The sequence below is a fragment of the Periophthalmus magnuspinnatus genome, chromosome 15 (assembly GCF_009829125.3).
Source record: "Periophthalmus magnuspinnatus isolate fPerMag1 chromosome 15, fPerMag1.2.pri, whole genome shotgun sequence".
Classification (NCBI taxonomy): domain Eukaryota; kingdom Metazoa; phylum Chordata; class Actinopteri; order Gobiiformes; family Gobiidae; genus Periophthalmus; species Periophthalmus magnuspinnatus.
In genome coordinates this window covers 17,974,345-17,987,490 of record NC_047140.1, presented here as the reverse complement: position 1 = coordinate 17,987,490, position 13,146 = coordinate 17,974,345, and the positions used below count along the sequence as shown (strand labels likewise).

The 13,146-nt window shown below is 39.0% G+C and overlaps 1 protein-coding gene across 1 annotated transcript in view; it reads right to left on the bottom strand.

The window, feature by feature from the left end:
- Positions 1-12,885, bottom strand: part of rhoq (ras homolog family member Q) — a 31,046-nt gene extending 18,161 nt beyond the window's left edge. Inside the window, exons 1-2 of the mRNA XM_033979845.2 lie at positions 12,324-12,885; positions 11,954-12,012 (exon numbers count right to left, since the gene is read on the bottom strand). Coding sequence (XP_033835736.1) covers positions 11,954-12,012; positions 12,324-12,465 — 201 coding nt within the window. The 5' untranslated portion in view covers positions 12,466-12,885. The remainder of the gene's footprint in view (positions 1-11,953; positions 12,013-12,323) is intronic.
- Positions 12,886-13,146: the final 261 nt, after the last annotated feature.

Sequence of the window (13,146 nt, the reverse complement as noted above, 5' to 3'; positions counted from 1 at the left end):
TTAAGGTTTACATGTGGCTGAGACAGACCCATAATGAGAGTAAAAATAGAGCTGGGCTGACTGCATGTGTATATGAGGAGGAGACGTGTTATAATGCTCTGTGACTACTGTCTGTAAAGCAAAGGGGACACTGTGTTTTGGATATAGCCAAAACTGAAAAGATCTACATTTCAAACTCAATAGAATTCTTAATCTTTATTTCAGTCAAAATAAAAATGTTGTTTTGACTAGTTGTATCTGACTTTTAGTTCTTCTAGTTCAGAAAAAAACAATTTAGTCCAAGCAGTGTATATTTCAAAGAATATTAGCTTGAATAATATCATCTATGTATTTTAAAAACATTTTGATGGATGAGTGCTATATGGAACCAGCTGCCAAAGACACTAATGATGTGATGTCCATGAGCGTGTCGGCTCTTTTGAACGGTTCCCTCATGTGAACGGTTGGAATCTGGTCAAATTTTTTTTTAAAGAACCAAATCTTTTTTTCTTTCTAATTGTTATGCATTTACCTTAATCAATCCCGAACCAGCGCAAAAATCACCTCAGAAGCAGAGCAGGTGACACGAGTGAGAGCTTTGTGCACAAAAAACATGGGTTTTTAGGCTAGTACAACATCTTATTTAGATTATACATAATTTCAATGGGTAAACATACTCCCACTCTCAGATTGAACCATTTTAAACAAATCTTATCCATGCTCATTTCTCTCTGTGATTAGTTTGTTTTGTTTAAAATGGTTTCTGTTACATAAATAGATAATAAAAGAGCCAGTATTTTGAACGGCTCTTTGAAATGAACAGATCCAAAAGATTCGGATCCCCTAAAAGAGCCGAAAGTCCCATTACTAAGAGACACCCATTCTGTTAGTAAATCAGTTGTTTCCTTAGTCATGGTTCAACATTGGAGTGAGAGAAGGGACTAAGTAGGTGGAGCCAACAGTTAACAAAATGAAAACATGCTCTTCACTCATGGCTCACAATCAGGTATAGGACCTTTAATGCTATTGACTTTATTGCGGATATTCATGATATTATTAAAACAAATGTGGCACCAGTTTAACCCAAGTGATTTCACAATGACATCACTGTTAGAATTACTCACATGTGACACATCTGCTCAATTCTTCTCAGCTTGACTCATTATTGCACATTTACTGGTTTTGAAAGCTTCATTTTTCACATTTTGAATGAGTCATGTGATCTGTTCTCTTGTTTTGTTTTCTTTTTAGTTTTTATTGGTAATTTTGTTGTTGTCCTATTGTTCTTTGCTGTTGCTACACTGCAATTTCCCTATGGTAGGAAGTTCTTATCTCATAATTGTGTGATTATTTATTATTAGAGGGTTATTTTTATTCAATGTGCTAGACGGCATTGCACTAAAATCTAGGTATTTTCTATTTAAAGGGTACTATGCCAAATTGACCTTTTGGAGCTGCCATGTTTTAATGTTGTTCCCTCATCAAAAACATGCCTGATGAGGTTTTATATGTTATCCATGCACGTGTGAGCAATCTTTTGAATCTTCTAAATATGTTATGTGTTAATGTTTTGTACCCTACAGAAGTGCAATGCACCCTCTTCAATGCAGCTCGTTGCTTAAACACAGACAACTTTACCCAAGTCAGTTTGTCAGTTTGTGTCATGGTCTGAGTGAGTGACAGGATGTATATATGTATATATGGTATATTGATTACCCCTAAGTATAACTTGATTATTTTAGCCCATAGCTTGCTTGTTAAATGGGCTGTAAATGTGAGTTGGTTTGGTTGGTCTAAAGATACTCGCCTGTTTAACCTTGTAGTCTGGAGTGATTCCCTGCTCTGCTCTTTTTCACAAATACCAACATTATTATTCTGCACTTGAATTCGACAAAGTGCTGCTACTACAAGTGGTGCTTCGGCTCAGAAAACCAATGCCACTGAACAGTTTGAGGTCTGAATGTCAACTCTACCATTTATTATAGTTATTTATTTATCATAATACAGCTTAATGTGGATTTAGTCCTAGTAGTTTCACACACAAACTTGTGTAACCAGTAATATAGAGTGGTGTACTTATAATACCTACATTAAATCGTATATTTGATTCATTACAGCAAAATATGTGGTTCATATTAACAAGTAACTTTCTCCATTGTGAGATTAATACAATTATATATTATATTTATGCTTTAAACAATGTCATGAAAGATGATTTTAACTCAAATCCAGACTTTTAAAGGCTCTCCCCACACCAGAAAATTTCCCTAGTGAAAACCTGAAAGAAACATAATTGCTTTCTACAAACTGTCTCTTGTAACTGTTTCTTCTTTATGGGACCTTTGAAAATCTGGTTTGTTTAACTCATTTCACTGCACTGTTGATCGTTAACTTGACGAATGTTATTGTAAAACCCGTCTTTCAGAAACTAAACCGTGAGATAAGTTTTTGTCCGGGCTTGTGTGTTTTTGCTAGCAGCCATTTTGGATCCATGACTTTGAAGCCAATGATAAATTGCCTTTGAGACGCTTCTGTCAAACAGTGTCACAATAAAAATGTAACAGAGCCAAATGTCACGCCATACACTATAAAATGAATAACTACACAGGATGACTTAAAGGTGCACTATGTAACTTTTCTGGTGGAGAGTTTGCGACCTGCTTCTCTCAATAGATATATTATTTGCCTGTAATGTCCCACAGTATGGAATTAAATATACAGTACTATCTATCTTGCATTAATTCAAATCAGCCATGTTTCTTGCTATAAAATCCTTAAAAACCATGCATTTTTACCGTGAGCCTCTCAGCAGATCTGACCTGTACCTTGGAATGGTGGTGGAACTGGCTCGTATCCATGGAAATAGATTAGCTTAATGTCATATTGTGGAACATTGCAGGTAAAGCAACAAGATCACCATGGGGACAAATAGACAAATAGGTGACAGACTCTTAACCAGAAAAGGTACATATCTTGTTTTAAAGTAACTTCTTGTTTCAATTTCTGCTTGGCATCAAAGTATATTTCTTATTTCAACCAACAACATCTAACCGTTTGCAATATTCTTCTAACAAATATCATACACACCTCATTGGATCTGCAAGGTAAACATGCATCTGAAATAGACAAATATGTGTATTTCTAAGCAAACTGCACAATATGAGAAAGACGTTAGATAATAGTTAAATATTACTTACAATGTTGTGGTATATTGTACAGCTCTATTTCTGAAAACTCACTGAAGAATCACCTAGTTCCTTGTACATGCAGTGATTTGCATAATAGGGTCTAACAGATTTGTATTCTAATTTACATACTTTGACTTTAAACCAACACTATTTCCCTGTTGCTGTTATTTTTAGCAGTGAGACTAAATGAAACCAAACTAAATATTTATAGCCAACTGTTGACTTGAAAACATTACTCTTGCGCAATTTCAGTCCTACAGCTCTAACCTTATTTCACCTTTACATAAATATGCCAAACATGCATAGATATGAGACAGAATTCAGCCTGTTTACTGTAAACTGCAGCTCTGAGCCCCACACTGGAACCTTTATATCCACGTCTTACCGGCAGCAGGGGAAAACAACATGTGCAAGCAACAGCCTCACATAAGCAGGCCTGTCACGCATTTAAAGGTCAAAATATAGCAGTATAGAAAATTGTTAGGTGAAATAAGTGTTGTGTTAATGAGTCCTACAACTGTAAACATAGGCAGGAGTCTCTGGACGTCTGAGGCAGGAGGAGTTTATTTACCATCAGTCTTGGACCCGGTGACTTGAATGATCAACACTGGACATTAGTATTGGCTGTTTTAAGCCTGACTATGCTTCCACGCAAGCAGGTTTAAATAGGAGCCAAGAAGGACAGCCTGGGGACAACCTGGCCGAGATATAATGAGAAGTGCAGAGCATACCGCTTCTGTGAAACGAGTCGACCAAGGACACTGATAATGTTAAAGAAGGACAAATTCTGTAATAGTTGAATGATGCCATAGCTGAAATGCAAAATTCCATCTATCTATATTAGGGTCAAAAGTATTGAAACTAGATACTTGTATGAACGGGTATACTAAAGAAAGTCAGTGAACCTTTCTTGAACAGCTTTAGAATAATCTTGGGCTGTATCAGAATAAGTATAAGACCACACAGACTAGTATATCCCCTTGGACCACTATGGAACCTACTTGAACAATGGACGGATTACATAGATATAAGACTGCATGGTAATATAACAAAATAAAATCACATTTTGTTGTATTCTATTGTCTTTTTAGTATCGTGACAACACTAATCTATATCTAGTCCCACTACTTCCTCTGTCACTGATTGAATAAAGTTTATATTCAGTGTTATAGCCTCTGTGCCTTTTGTAGTTTTGTTTGCATTTCCCACTCTCTCTCCATCTTGCTGTTTGCTCCTTCTCTTCCTCTCTCTACCTGTCTTGCTTGTACCAGGTGCCGCCCAAGTGTAACTGAAATCAGCTGTTCATAAGTTTTCTGACCTCTTTCCCTTATTGTTCATCTCTAAACCTCCTTACCCGTAAGATGTAACATGACAAAAAAAAGTAAATCATGATTTTTGTCCTATGAAAAACAAAGAAATGGCTTTTTATAATAATTTCCTTTCCTTTTCTCATTCCCATAAACAAATGACAAACTTCTTCCCCCAAAGTCTGAGCTCTGCACCAACCCACATGTTTTTACTGACAGAGGATAGGCTGTGGATCTTTTTGTGATGATTAAAGATGATCAAATCTTGATTAAAATGTGATTTCTATATGTCAAGTGATTTGACAGACCTACACACAACAAATATAGACAGTCCCTTGTGATGAGTAATGAGAGAGAACATTTCCAAGAAGGGAACAGAACTTAAAATGGACAAAGCGTAAATTGAGTGTGTAATCTGAGTTGAAGCAAATGTAAAACACAGCTTTGTTTTACTGCATCACGGGTGGATGTTTATGTCAATAACAGGAACAGTGGAGCTTTATCAGATATTGAAGGGAATTTCCAAATCCCTCATATGTTTTACCAGCAACATGATGAAATGTGAATCTATAGCACTGTATACACTACAATGCCACATCAAGTTAATATTTAGAGACATGTTGACCAGTAAAATGTTTCATTCTGTATCACTCACTCCAAACTATTTTGATTCTCTATCATTACCAAAACTTGGCTGTAGTGTTGTCACGATATTAAGGGTGTATTCAGGGCAAAACTGTGTGCTTGTTTGATTTGGATCAAATGCAGACATTCATTTTTTCAACTGGTTTGGATTGTACTCTCACTGCATTTTTGCAAGTTAACTATAAAAAGTAAACAAATGGACGTTATGACACTGAGCGTGTACATTAGACAGAACTGGTGGGGCGGGGCAAATTAGAAGCTGGTGCAGCCTTCATTAAGTATGAGTGCTGAGGAGAACCAAAGGACCAAGAGTACACGGGAACATGTGGTTTGAGTTCAGTTGGACCTGGACATCCTTGTGGGGAATAAAAGCACCACTTCAACTTCAGGAACCAAGTACAAACATTAAGGACAGCTCTGTAACCAGGATGGGCGCAGACATTCAGTGATGAATAATATCCTTGAAGAGTACTTCTATCTTTTTTCCAGAGTAATAGATTTCACCATGATGGACAGTTTGGACACATGGATTTAAATGAGACTAAATAGCTTCAGCACCTGGAGGAGCTTTGAGGAGTTTGGATGGTGTGCACTGTTCCTGCCCGTGCTCCACATTCATAACAGGAATAAATATCATCATTCACATTATGTTTGTTAAATGATGTTTGTATTTAGCAGTTTTTGTGCATTATGCAGCCTTTACACTGTGGGCATAAAATGCGTTATGTGATGGATACAAGGCAAGCACCAGAATATCTGCCTACGCCCACATTTTCAGCCTAAATGTACAGAACTAACAGCCTCTTATCCATCCATATATTGCGGTTGTGTAATTTGTCCAATGGGCACTCACACAGCACAGTGAACAGCTCACATAAGGGGCTGGTGTTGAGCTGGTGGACAGACGCACCCTGTGTCCTCTGGTCATTACCCATCCACATGTTGACGGTGGCTCAACAAGCCCAAAAAGGTGCATGTTTTCTGCATTTGTTTCAGATTGAAGCCATTTATATTCACACATACTGCACCACTTGCCTTTGTTCAGACCTGAAATAAAGGACTTTCCCTGGAAACCAACTCTAACCATTTTAATCAGTCAAAATTAAGTATAGGTGTGAATACACCCAATAATTCAAAACTCAATACTTCTCTCTCTATTTCTTCTTCTCTCTCTCCCTCTTTCTATTCCTCCTTCAGTTTTTCTCACCCTCTATATTCTTCTCTCCTTTCTCTCCCTTTCTTCTGTCATTTCTTTATCTCTCTTCCTTCTTTTCTCGCTGTCTCTCCCTTCACTTTTCTTTTCCATTTTTCCTCTCTACTTCACCCTTTCTCTCCTCCTCTTCTTTCTCTCTCTCTCTCTCACTCCCTCCTCTTCTCTTCTTCCTCCCTTCTCTCCTTTCTTTCTCTCTCCTGCTGGGGCGTCTTTAGGATCACTGGGTCACAGCGGGACAGTGAGTAAAGACCAGCTCACAGGACTGTACCAAAAACACAGAAACTAGGTCAAAGGGGAGTCATTTCACCAGAACTGTACTGTTTTGTCCATTGGAAATAATTGATACTATAAGATACAAATGATGTCGTTCAAGCAAAATTTCAAATGTTCTAATGTGGAAATAGTGAATCTAGCCTGGGAATGCACTTTACTGCTTTGGAGTAGCATAGATGACAATTCTGTTGTATTAAAAGGGCTACAAAATGAACTGAACTGAAATGACAATTTGAATAATAAAAAAGCAGAGCGCTGTGAACTGAATCCTGATTGAAAACCACTTTACTTGTCAGAAAAATCTAAATTTGACATTACAGAGGTATAAATCTCCTCAAATTAGCCAGATGTTTTAATTTGTGATCTAACGCAAAAAAAAAAAGCTTAAGTTTTAATTGGACAGCTGTTTGGCATTAAAACTACAGAACTCCTCCCGTAACGCTTCACCATGACAACCGTAGTACGTAGCACCTACTTCCTGTTTCCTGTTCACAGAGTCAAGAGTGCAGCACCAGAGGAGGAGGGAGAATGAATAAATAAAGACCATGATACTCGTGATGCACTGAAGTAAACAGACTACACAGCAAAAACATATACATGCATGAATACAGTACAAACAATAATGTGTAGTTATTATTAAGTGTTTTAACTATTTTTTCCGTCTACATAAATGCATATATCCCACAGTATTAACAGTATTACCAGGAGTCTAAAAGTGGATAGAGGTTAATGACAAGAAGTGACAAAATGTTGGTTAAAACTTTCAAAGAAGAAAATGAAAGCAAATATAACTGTCCTGATGTCTACCCTCCACCATCTCTTTTTTTCTTTCTCTCTCTTTCGCTTTCATTCCACCTCTTTCTCCATCTCTGTTCTCTCTCTCAACCCCTCTCTCTCTCTCTACCTCTGCCCACCCCCTTTCTCTCTGCAGTTCTTTGATCAGATGCTGTAGCTCTAAACATTTGCAGCTGGCCTTGTGCGGGACATAAAGAGGTCACTGGAGTTGGGGGCCACATAACTCTCCTCTCTCTTTTTTTGTCTCCTCCCCTCGCTCTCTCTTCTCTCTCTTTGTTGTCTTTCTCTCTTCTCCATCTCTTTTTTCATCTCTCCTCTCAATCTCCCTATCTTTCCTATTTCAGTCTCTCTGTAACTCTCTCTCTCCTAGCTCCCTCACTTCTCTTCCTTCCTCCCTCTCGCTCCCCTCTCTCCTCTCTCTACCACTCTATCTCTCCTCCCTAACTATCTCTTTCTCTCCCTTTCCCTCTCCCTGTCCTCCCTCCCTCCTTCCCTCATTCTTCTCTTCTCCCTCCTTTCCTCTCTCTTCTCTCTCCCCGTTCCTTCCTTTCTTCCTCCCTCCCTCTCTCACTCCTCGCTCCTCTCCCTCTCTTTCTCTTTCTCTCTACCGGCTGCTTGACTTCTCCATTTCAGCCAGGCCCAGAGTCAGCTAAAACAAACCACACATTCAAACACAACACACAATGCGCTGTTCCTCTTTTACACTTTAGTCCCATCTGGTTTCTTCTGTCAAAATATTACTCAACGGTTCAAAAATTACCGTATTATCTTCTGAAGAATTTACAAAGTATAAAATGTAATTAAAAGAATATCTAAGTGTAAGTAAATGCTCTTTAGATGAACCACAGAGGAGTTGAGGGGTTGTTTCTTGTTTACTGACCTCTTACAGCTGTTCTATGCAGCTGTCTTTGGCCCAAAGAGACAATGGTATTACGTTTCAAACAATGATGTAAAATTAACCACAATAACAGATGTCTCCCTTGGCCCAAAAAAAAAAAAAAAAAAGATAACTGCATTAAAATATGTTAAAAAATGAAACCTAATATGAAATCTGTACACTATCCATCTATAATATTAAAAACATCACTTCCTTTTTATCAGATTTGTTCTACTAAAAAGAAAAAAGAAGTAAGATAATAAAAATTCCACATCTTTCATAGTGGGGAGGCATTGACACAACTTACATTTGCTAAGACAAGCCCATACGGATGAGCCAGTAGCTACTTTCTGTCTAAATACAGGAGAATCTTGTACCCGAGACAACCTGCCCTCTTAAAATCTATAACTTTTTTCCAAAATATAGTGCTTTACTTGTGGATATATCTTTACTTTTTCAGCAGAATACCACAACCTTCTTCTTATTTTCACAATACTATATCATTAACACATTACAACACTATCCGTTATCTGGTGTCTAAATATTCCACATTTCTGGAAGTGTTTGTGAGAATAGGCTGCAGGTGAAGGAGGCAGTGGGCTGATTTAGTTTTCTTAAATGAACAGAAGTCTGACCTTTCCGACTCTGGTTTATGTCTTTGAATGTCTCAAGTTTCCAGTGGAGACTGAGGCAGACTTAACACAGTTCATTTGGCTCCCGGTGCGTACTCGTCTATAGATCAAGTTAAAAGGAAGCTATGGGCCACTGGGAAAAAACGACGCGGGTTGTTTTATTGGACGGTTGTGCTGCTTTGAGATAAGGTATTTTAGCTTTGGGATATTTGCTCTTAAATGAGTAATTAAAGAATTTTCAGACACTAGCAAAAAAAAAAAAAAGATCTAGACAATGAAATAAAACAAATGAATAGACTTCGTGCTGGTTAGACTGGAAGGCATAAGATCAACAATGCCTCAGGTAAGCAGAACATTGGTGGTTTCATTTCAGCCAGTTGATAAAAATAATTCTAACAGATTATTTTTTCAGGCCAAAATTTAGGTTGTTTTTATACATGACAAATTCAACTACTCATTCACTTCGTCTTCCTCTGAGCTGTTGCTGTGGGTGTGAGTGTTCAGCTGATTTAAACAGGTTTTCGCGGCATCTTCCTACCGGTCGAGGCAGGATGACGCCGCCATCTGCAGTCCTACTTCTTCAGGACAGTATCAGAGGAGTGTGAGAGTAAAAAGGCCCCCTGGTCTCAGTTTATAGTCCCGTGGGCAGGCTTAAGTATTTCAACTGCTCCCTTAATCCAGTGACGATGTTTGTCGTCTTATGTCCCAATAATGTTTGCTCTGTCTTAGTCCATAATGTCATCCTCTCTTTTACAGTAATCAGAAATGGACAATTTTAATTTGCATTGTGTTTTGTTGTTGTGTGCACGTCTATGCTGTTCCAGGAATGAAAACAAACTAAGCTTTGGTCCGAGAAAATTATCTGCTATAAGAAAATATCACAGGACCACACGACCCTCATTAGACCATCTGAAATAAACAAAAAATACCAAAAACTATATGTGAATAATTGCTAACAAAGCAGTTGGTAAAAATAGACGAACAAAAGAAAGTCCTAACAAGTGACTATTTTCAGTTATTTATCAAATTTATGAGGTCTCTAGAGCAGAAAAAATCAATCGTAAAGGTCGCCAAGATGCTGAGAAAAGGTACAGCAAAACAAACTGTTCATCAATATTTCGCCCTTGTGTGGTGAATATATCCAACCTCCTCTAACATGACTTTGAACAGGCAGTTATATAATACACTTCTGCTTTGGAAACAACAGATTGGCCAACAAAGTGCGGCAGGTCTAATTTAAGTAATGCATTGTTAAAAAGTAATCTATAGACAAAAAACACAACCATGCACAGACAATAGCAGACAATATTATGTAACTATTCAGGGACTTTCTGCTCTACCTCAATGGCTGGATTACAGAAACTTGCCGTTGTATTTCCCGGTTGACCATGGACTTTAGTAAAACAAAGTTGCATGATTCACTTCCACAAACGATTAACAAGAACCCAACAAGTAATAACAAGTAATACCACACCGGATAATACCCTTGACTTTTTTAACTATACAGATATTGCATATTTCTTTTCCACCACTACATGAATCAAGTAATAATCCAAATGTTTTTAAAAGACAGTTAGCCATTAAAGGTGCACTATGTAACTTTTTGATGTTATTACTTTGCCTGTAATGTGCATCACAGTTGTTTTTACTGCTCTAAGGTCGCCTCTTCATAGATAAGGCTGGTAAATTGACAGGTGGCATCCAATATTTGTTTCTGTGCCATACTGTGGGACATTCCAGGTAAAGCAACAACATCTCTGGAGACAAGCACGTGTTACATAGTTACATAGTGGAACTTTAACTTCTGTTATATTAAACCAATCAGTCTGTATGTACCAGGGTAAAATAAAAATATATTAATAAAAAATATAAAAGCTTAAACTGTGAAAATAACCTTTTAAAGTAGTGTATAAATCAGCATGACTTAGTTTGAATTGGTTTCTCTGGCATTATCTATTCCTCACCAAAGTGCCTGGTGACATTTAGAGATTATTCGTCCATTGCAAACAGAATCTGAACCACATCTGAAAATTCATGCGCAGGATTTAGTCTCTGAGATAGTCCGTGTCTCATCTTAGAGTGATGTATGCAGCAATGTTTTCACCAGATGCCCTCCCTGAAGCATTGCTCTCCATTTATCTAAGAATGGGAGTAGCACAAAGCTAAACTGGATTTCAACTTTGTGTGATGATAGAGATGTACGTGCTTGTCTCATCAGAAATGGTTGTTGGTTCAATTCTAATGGTGACCAGTGCATACTGTTGTTGAGTCATTTGGCAAGACTCTTCACCCATGTTATATGTGTAGCATGAAGGTGACAGACAATTAGGGCAAAAAGATAGAGTTGTACCAGGATTTGTCTTAATACAATACAATACATTTTGTTTCATAGCCTTGTGCATTTTCCAGTATCGATATTTCAAATTAGCATCTAGTTTTGGTATCCATTATTATTTTGGTATCAGTTTTTTTGTCAATTCCAGTCAGGCTATGCATCTGATGTATAAATCCACGCCCCAACAAAATTAAATTTACAAATCTTCAATAATAGTTTTGTAATTATTTTGAAGAGACTACAACTATCGCATTAGTGTGTTAGCCCTTATAGTAAATTGTTGGGCTTTCCTCTACCCACAACAAGCTTCTGCTGAGTTGAAAACATGATTGTACACGCGTCGCCCACAGTTTTACTCCTGTTTTCTGAATGCCACATTGTAGAGGCCCTATTAACAAACCCCTGACATCACTACTGGACATAGTGGGCCCTGTTCACTGCATAATAGATGTATTGAAAAGCCTTTGCAACCAACTCTCTGTCTAGCACTGAACGCTTTTCCTCTCCATAGCCTAGTGCGGAAACCATCACCTGTTGCAGCTTAGCCTGGATAATATGTAGCCTATTCTATATGGGTGGGTGTGTTAGGCTAGACACATATTGGTCCCATAAGGAGGGTGCACATGTGAGACAGAGAGAAAGAGAGAGAGAGAGGGATAGTCCTTGACATGCTTGGACCAAGGCCAAAATCAAAAAATAACGCCCCTACCTGACCGGCTGTGTCGTATAGCCCCAATAAATACTGCTTCCCTCCAACGTTGACACTCACTGCAACGATATGACAAAGAGGATTTTTAGTGGAAGATTGAGGGAGGGGGAGCAAAAGCACAAGACACGGGGAGGGGAGGGGGCGCAGGGTCCCCCAACCCCAGTCAGGCAAACAAGTGGTTTTCATTATAGCAACAGATGCAATTCAAAGCACTTGGAGGGAGTGCCAGATGAAGAAATCCCATGCAACTATTATGTGTAACTTGTATTAGCGTTCAAGTTGTCAAAGCGTGTTAAATTTGACGTTTTATTCCATGCTATTGTTTTAAAAAAAGGAACAATAGAAAATACCAATGCCATGCTGTACCTACCTGCGTAATGATCAAACACAGTTGGCACATACTCCTCCGGGAAGGCGTCGTTGGCATAGCTCATGAGCAGACACGTTTTGCCCACTGCACCGTCTCCCACCACGACGCACTTCAACATGATCGTACCGGTTCCGTTTGCCATGATGATGTTACCGAGCGCACAGTCCGCATCATCCGCCCCCAGACGCCCTGTGTTCCCGACCGCCTTCTAGTCCTCTTCACAGTGGGCATCAGCAGCGTTTGAGGCGCGCAGAGGTGTGCACAGAGTCGGGCTGGAGCTGCTGCTGCTGCTGCATCTCCTCCCGTACACCGGTTACAGTTTCCAAATTCGTGCGTAAAACTGTTCCCTTTTCTCCGCAGCGATAAAACAAACTATATTTACCGTATGTCATGTGATACTCTTAATAGGTAGGTTCTTTGGTTGTGTTTTGTGACAGAATCCCTCCGTCGTGGTCACCGGTGCGTCTGCGCTGGTTCCACGGTGAGAGCTCCACGCCTGTCGGTCTCTTCTGGCGCACTCTGCCGCTGCTGTTCCACACAAGCGGGGAGCGAGGCTGGGAGAGGGAGGAGCCAGCGTTTGAAAGCAAGGGGCTCCGGATAAAGTGCACTCCGCCTCCGCTGCGAGCGTGGACTTGCGTGGAGAATAGGCTAAAGACTTGTCCGGTTGTGTCTTATTGAGACAAAGGGGGAGGAAATAGGCACCAGCTGACGAAGCGCACTTCTGCTTTCACAGCTAAACCTCAGGCCGTGTCCTTCTCGTGGTTTGTTGAACTGAAGGTTTGATCTTTATGTGGGTAAGAAGAGAAACTAAAACATGGGTGAA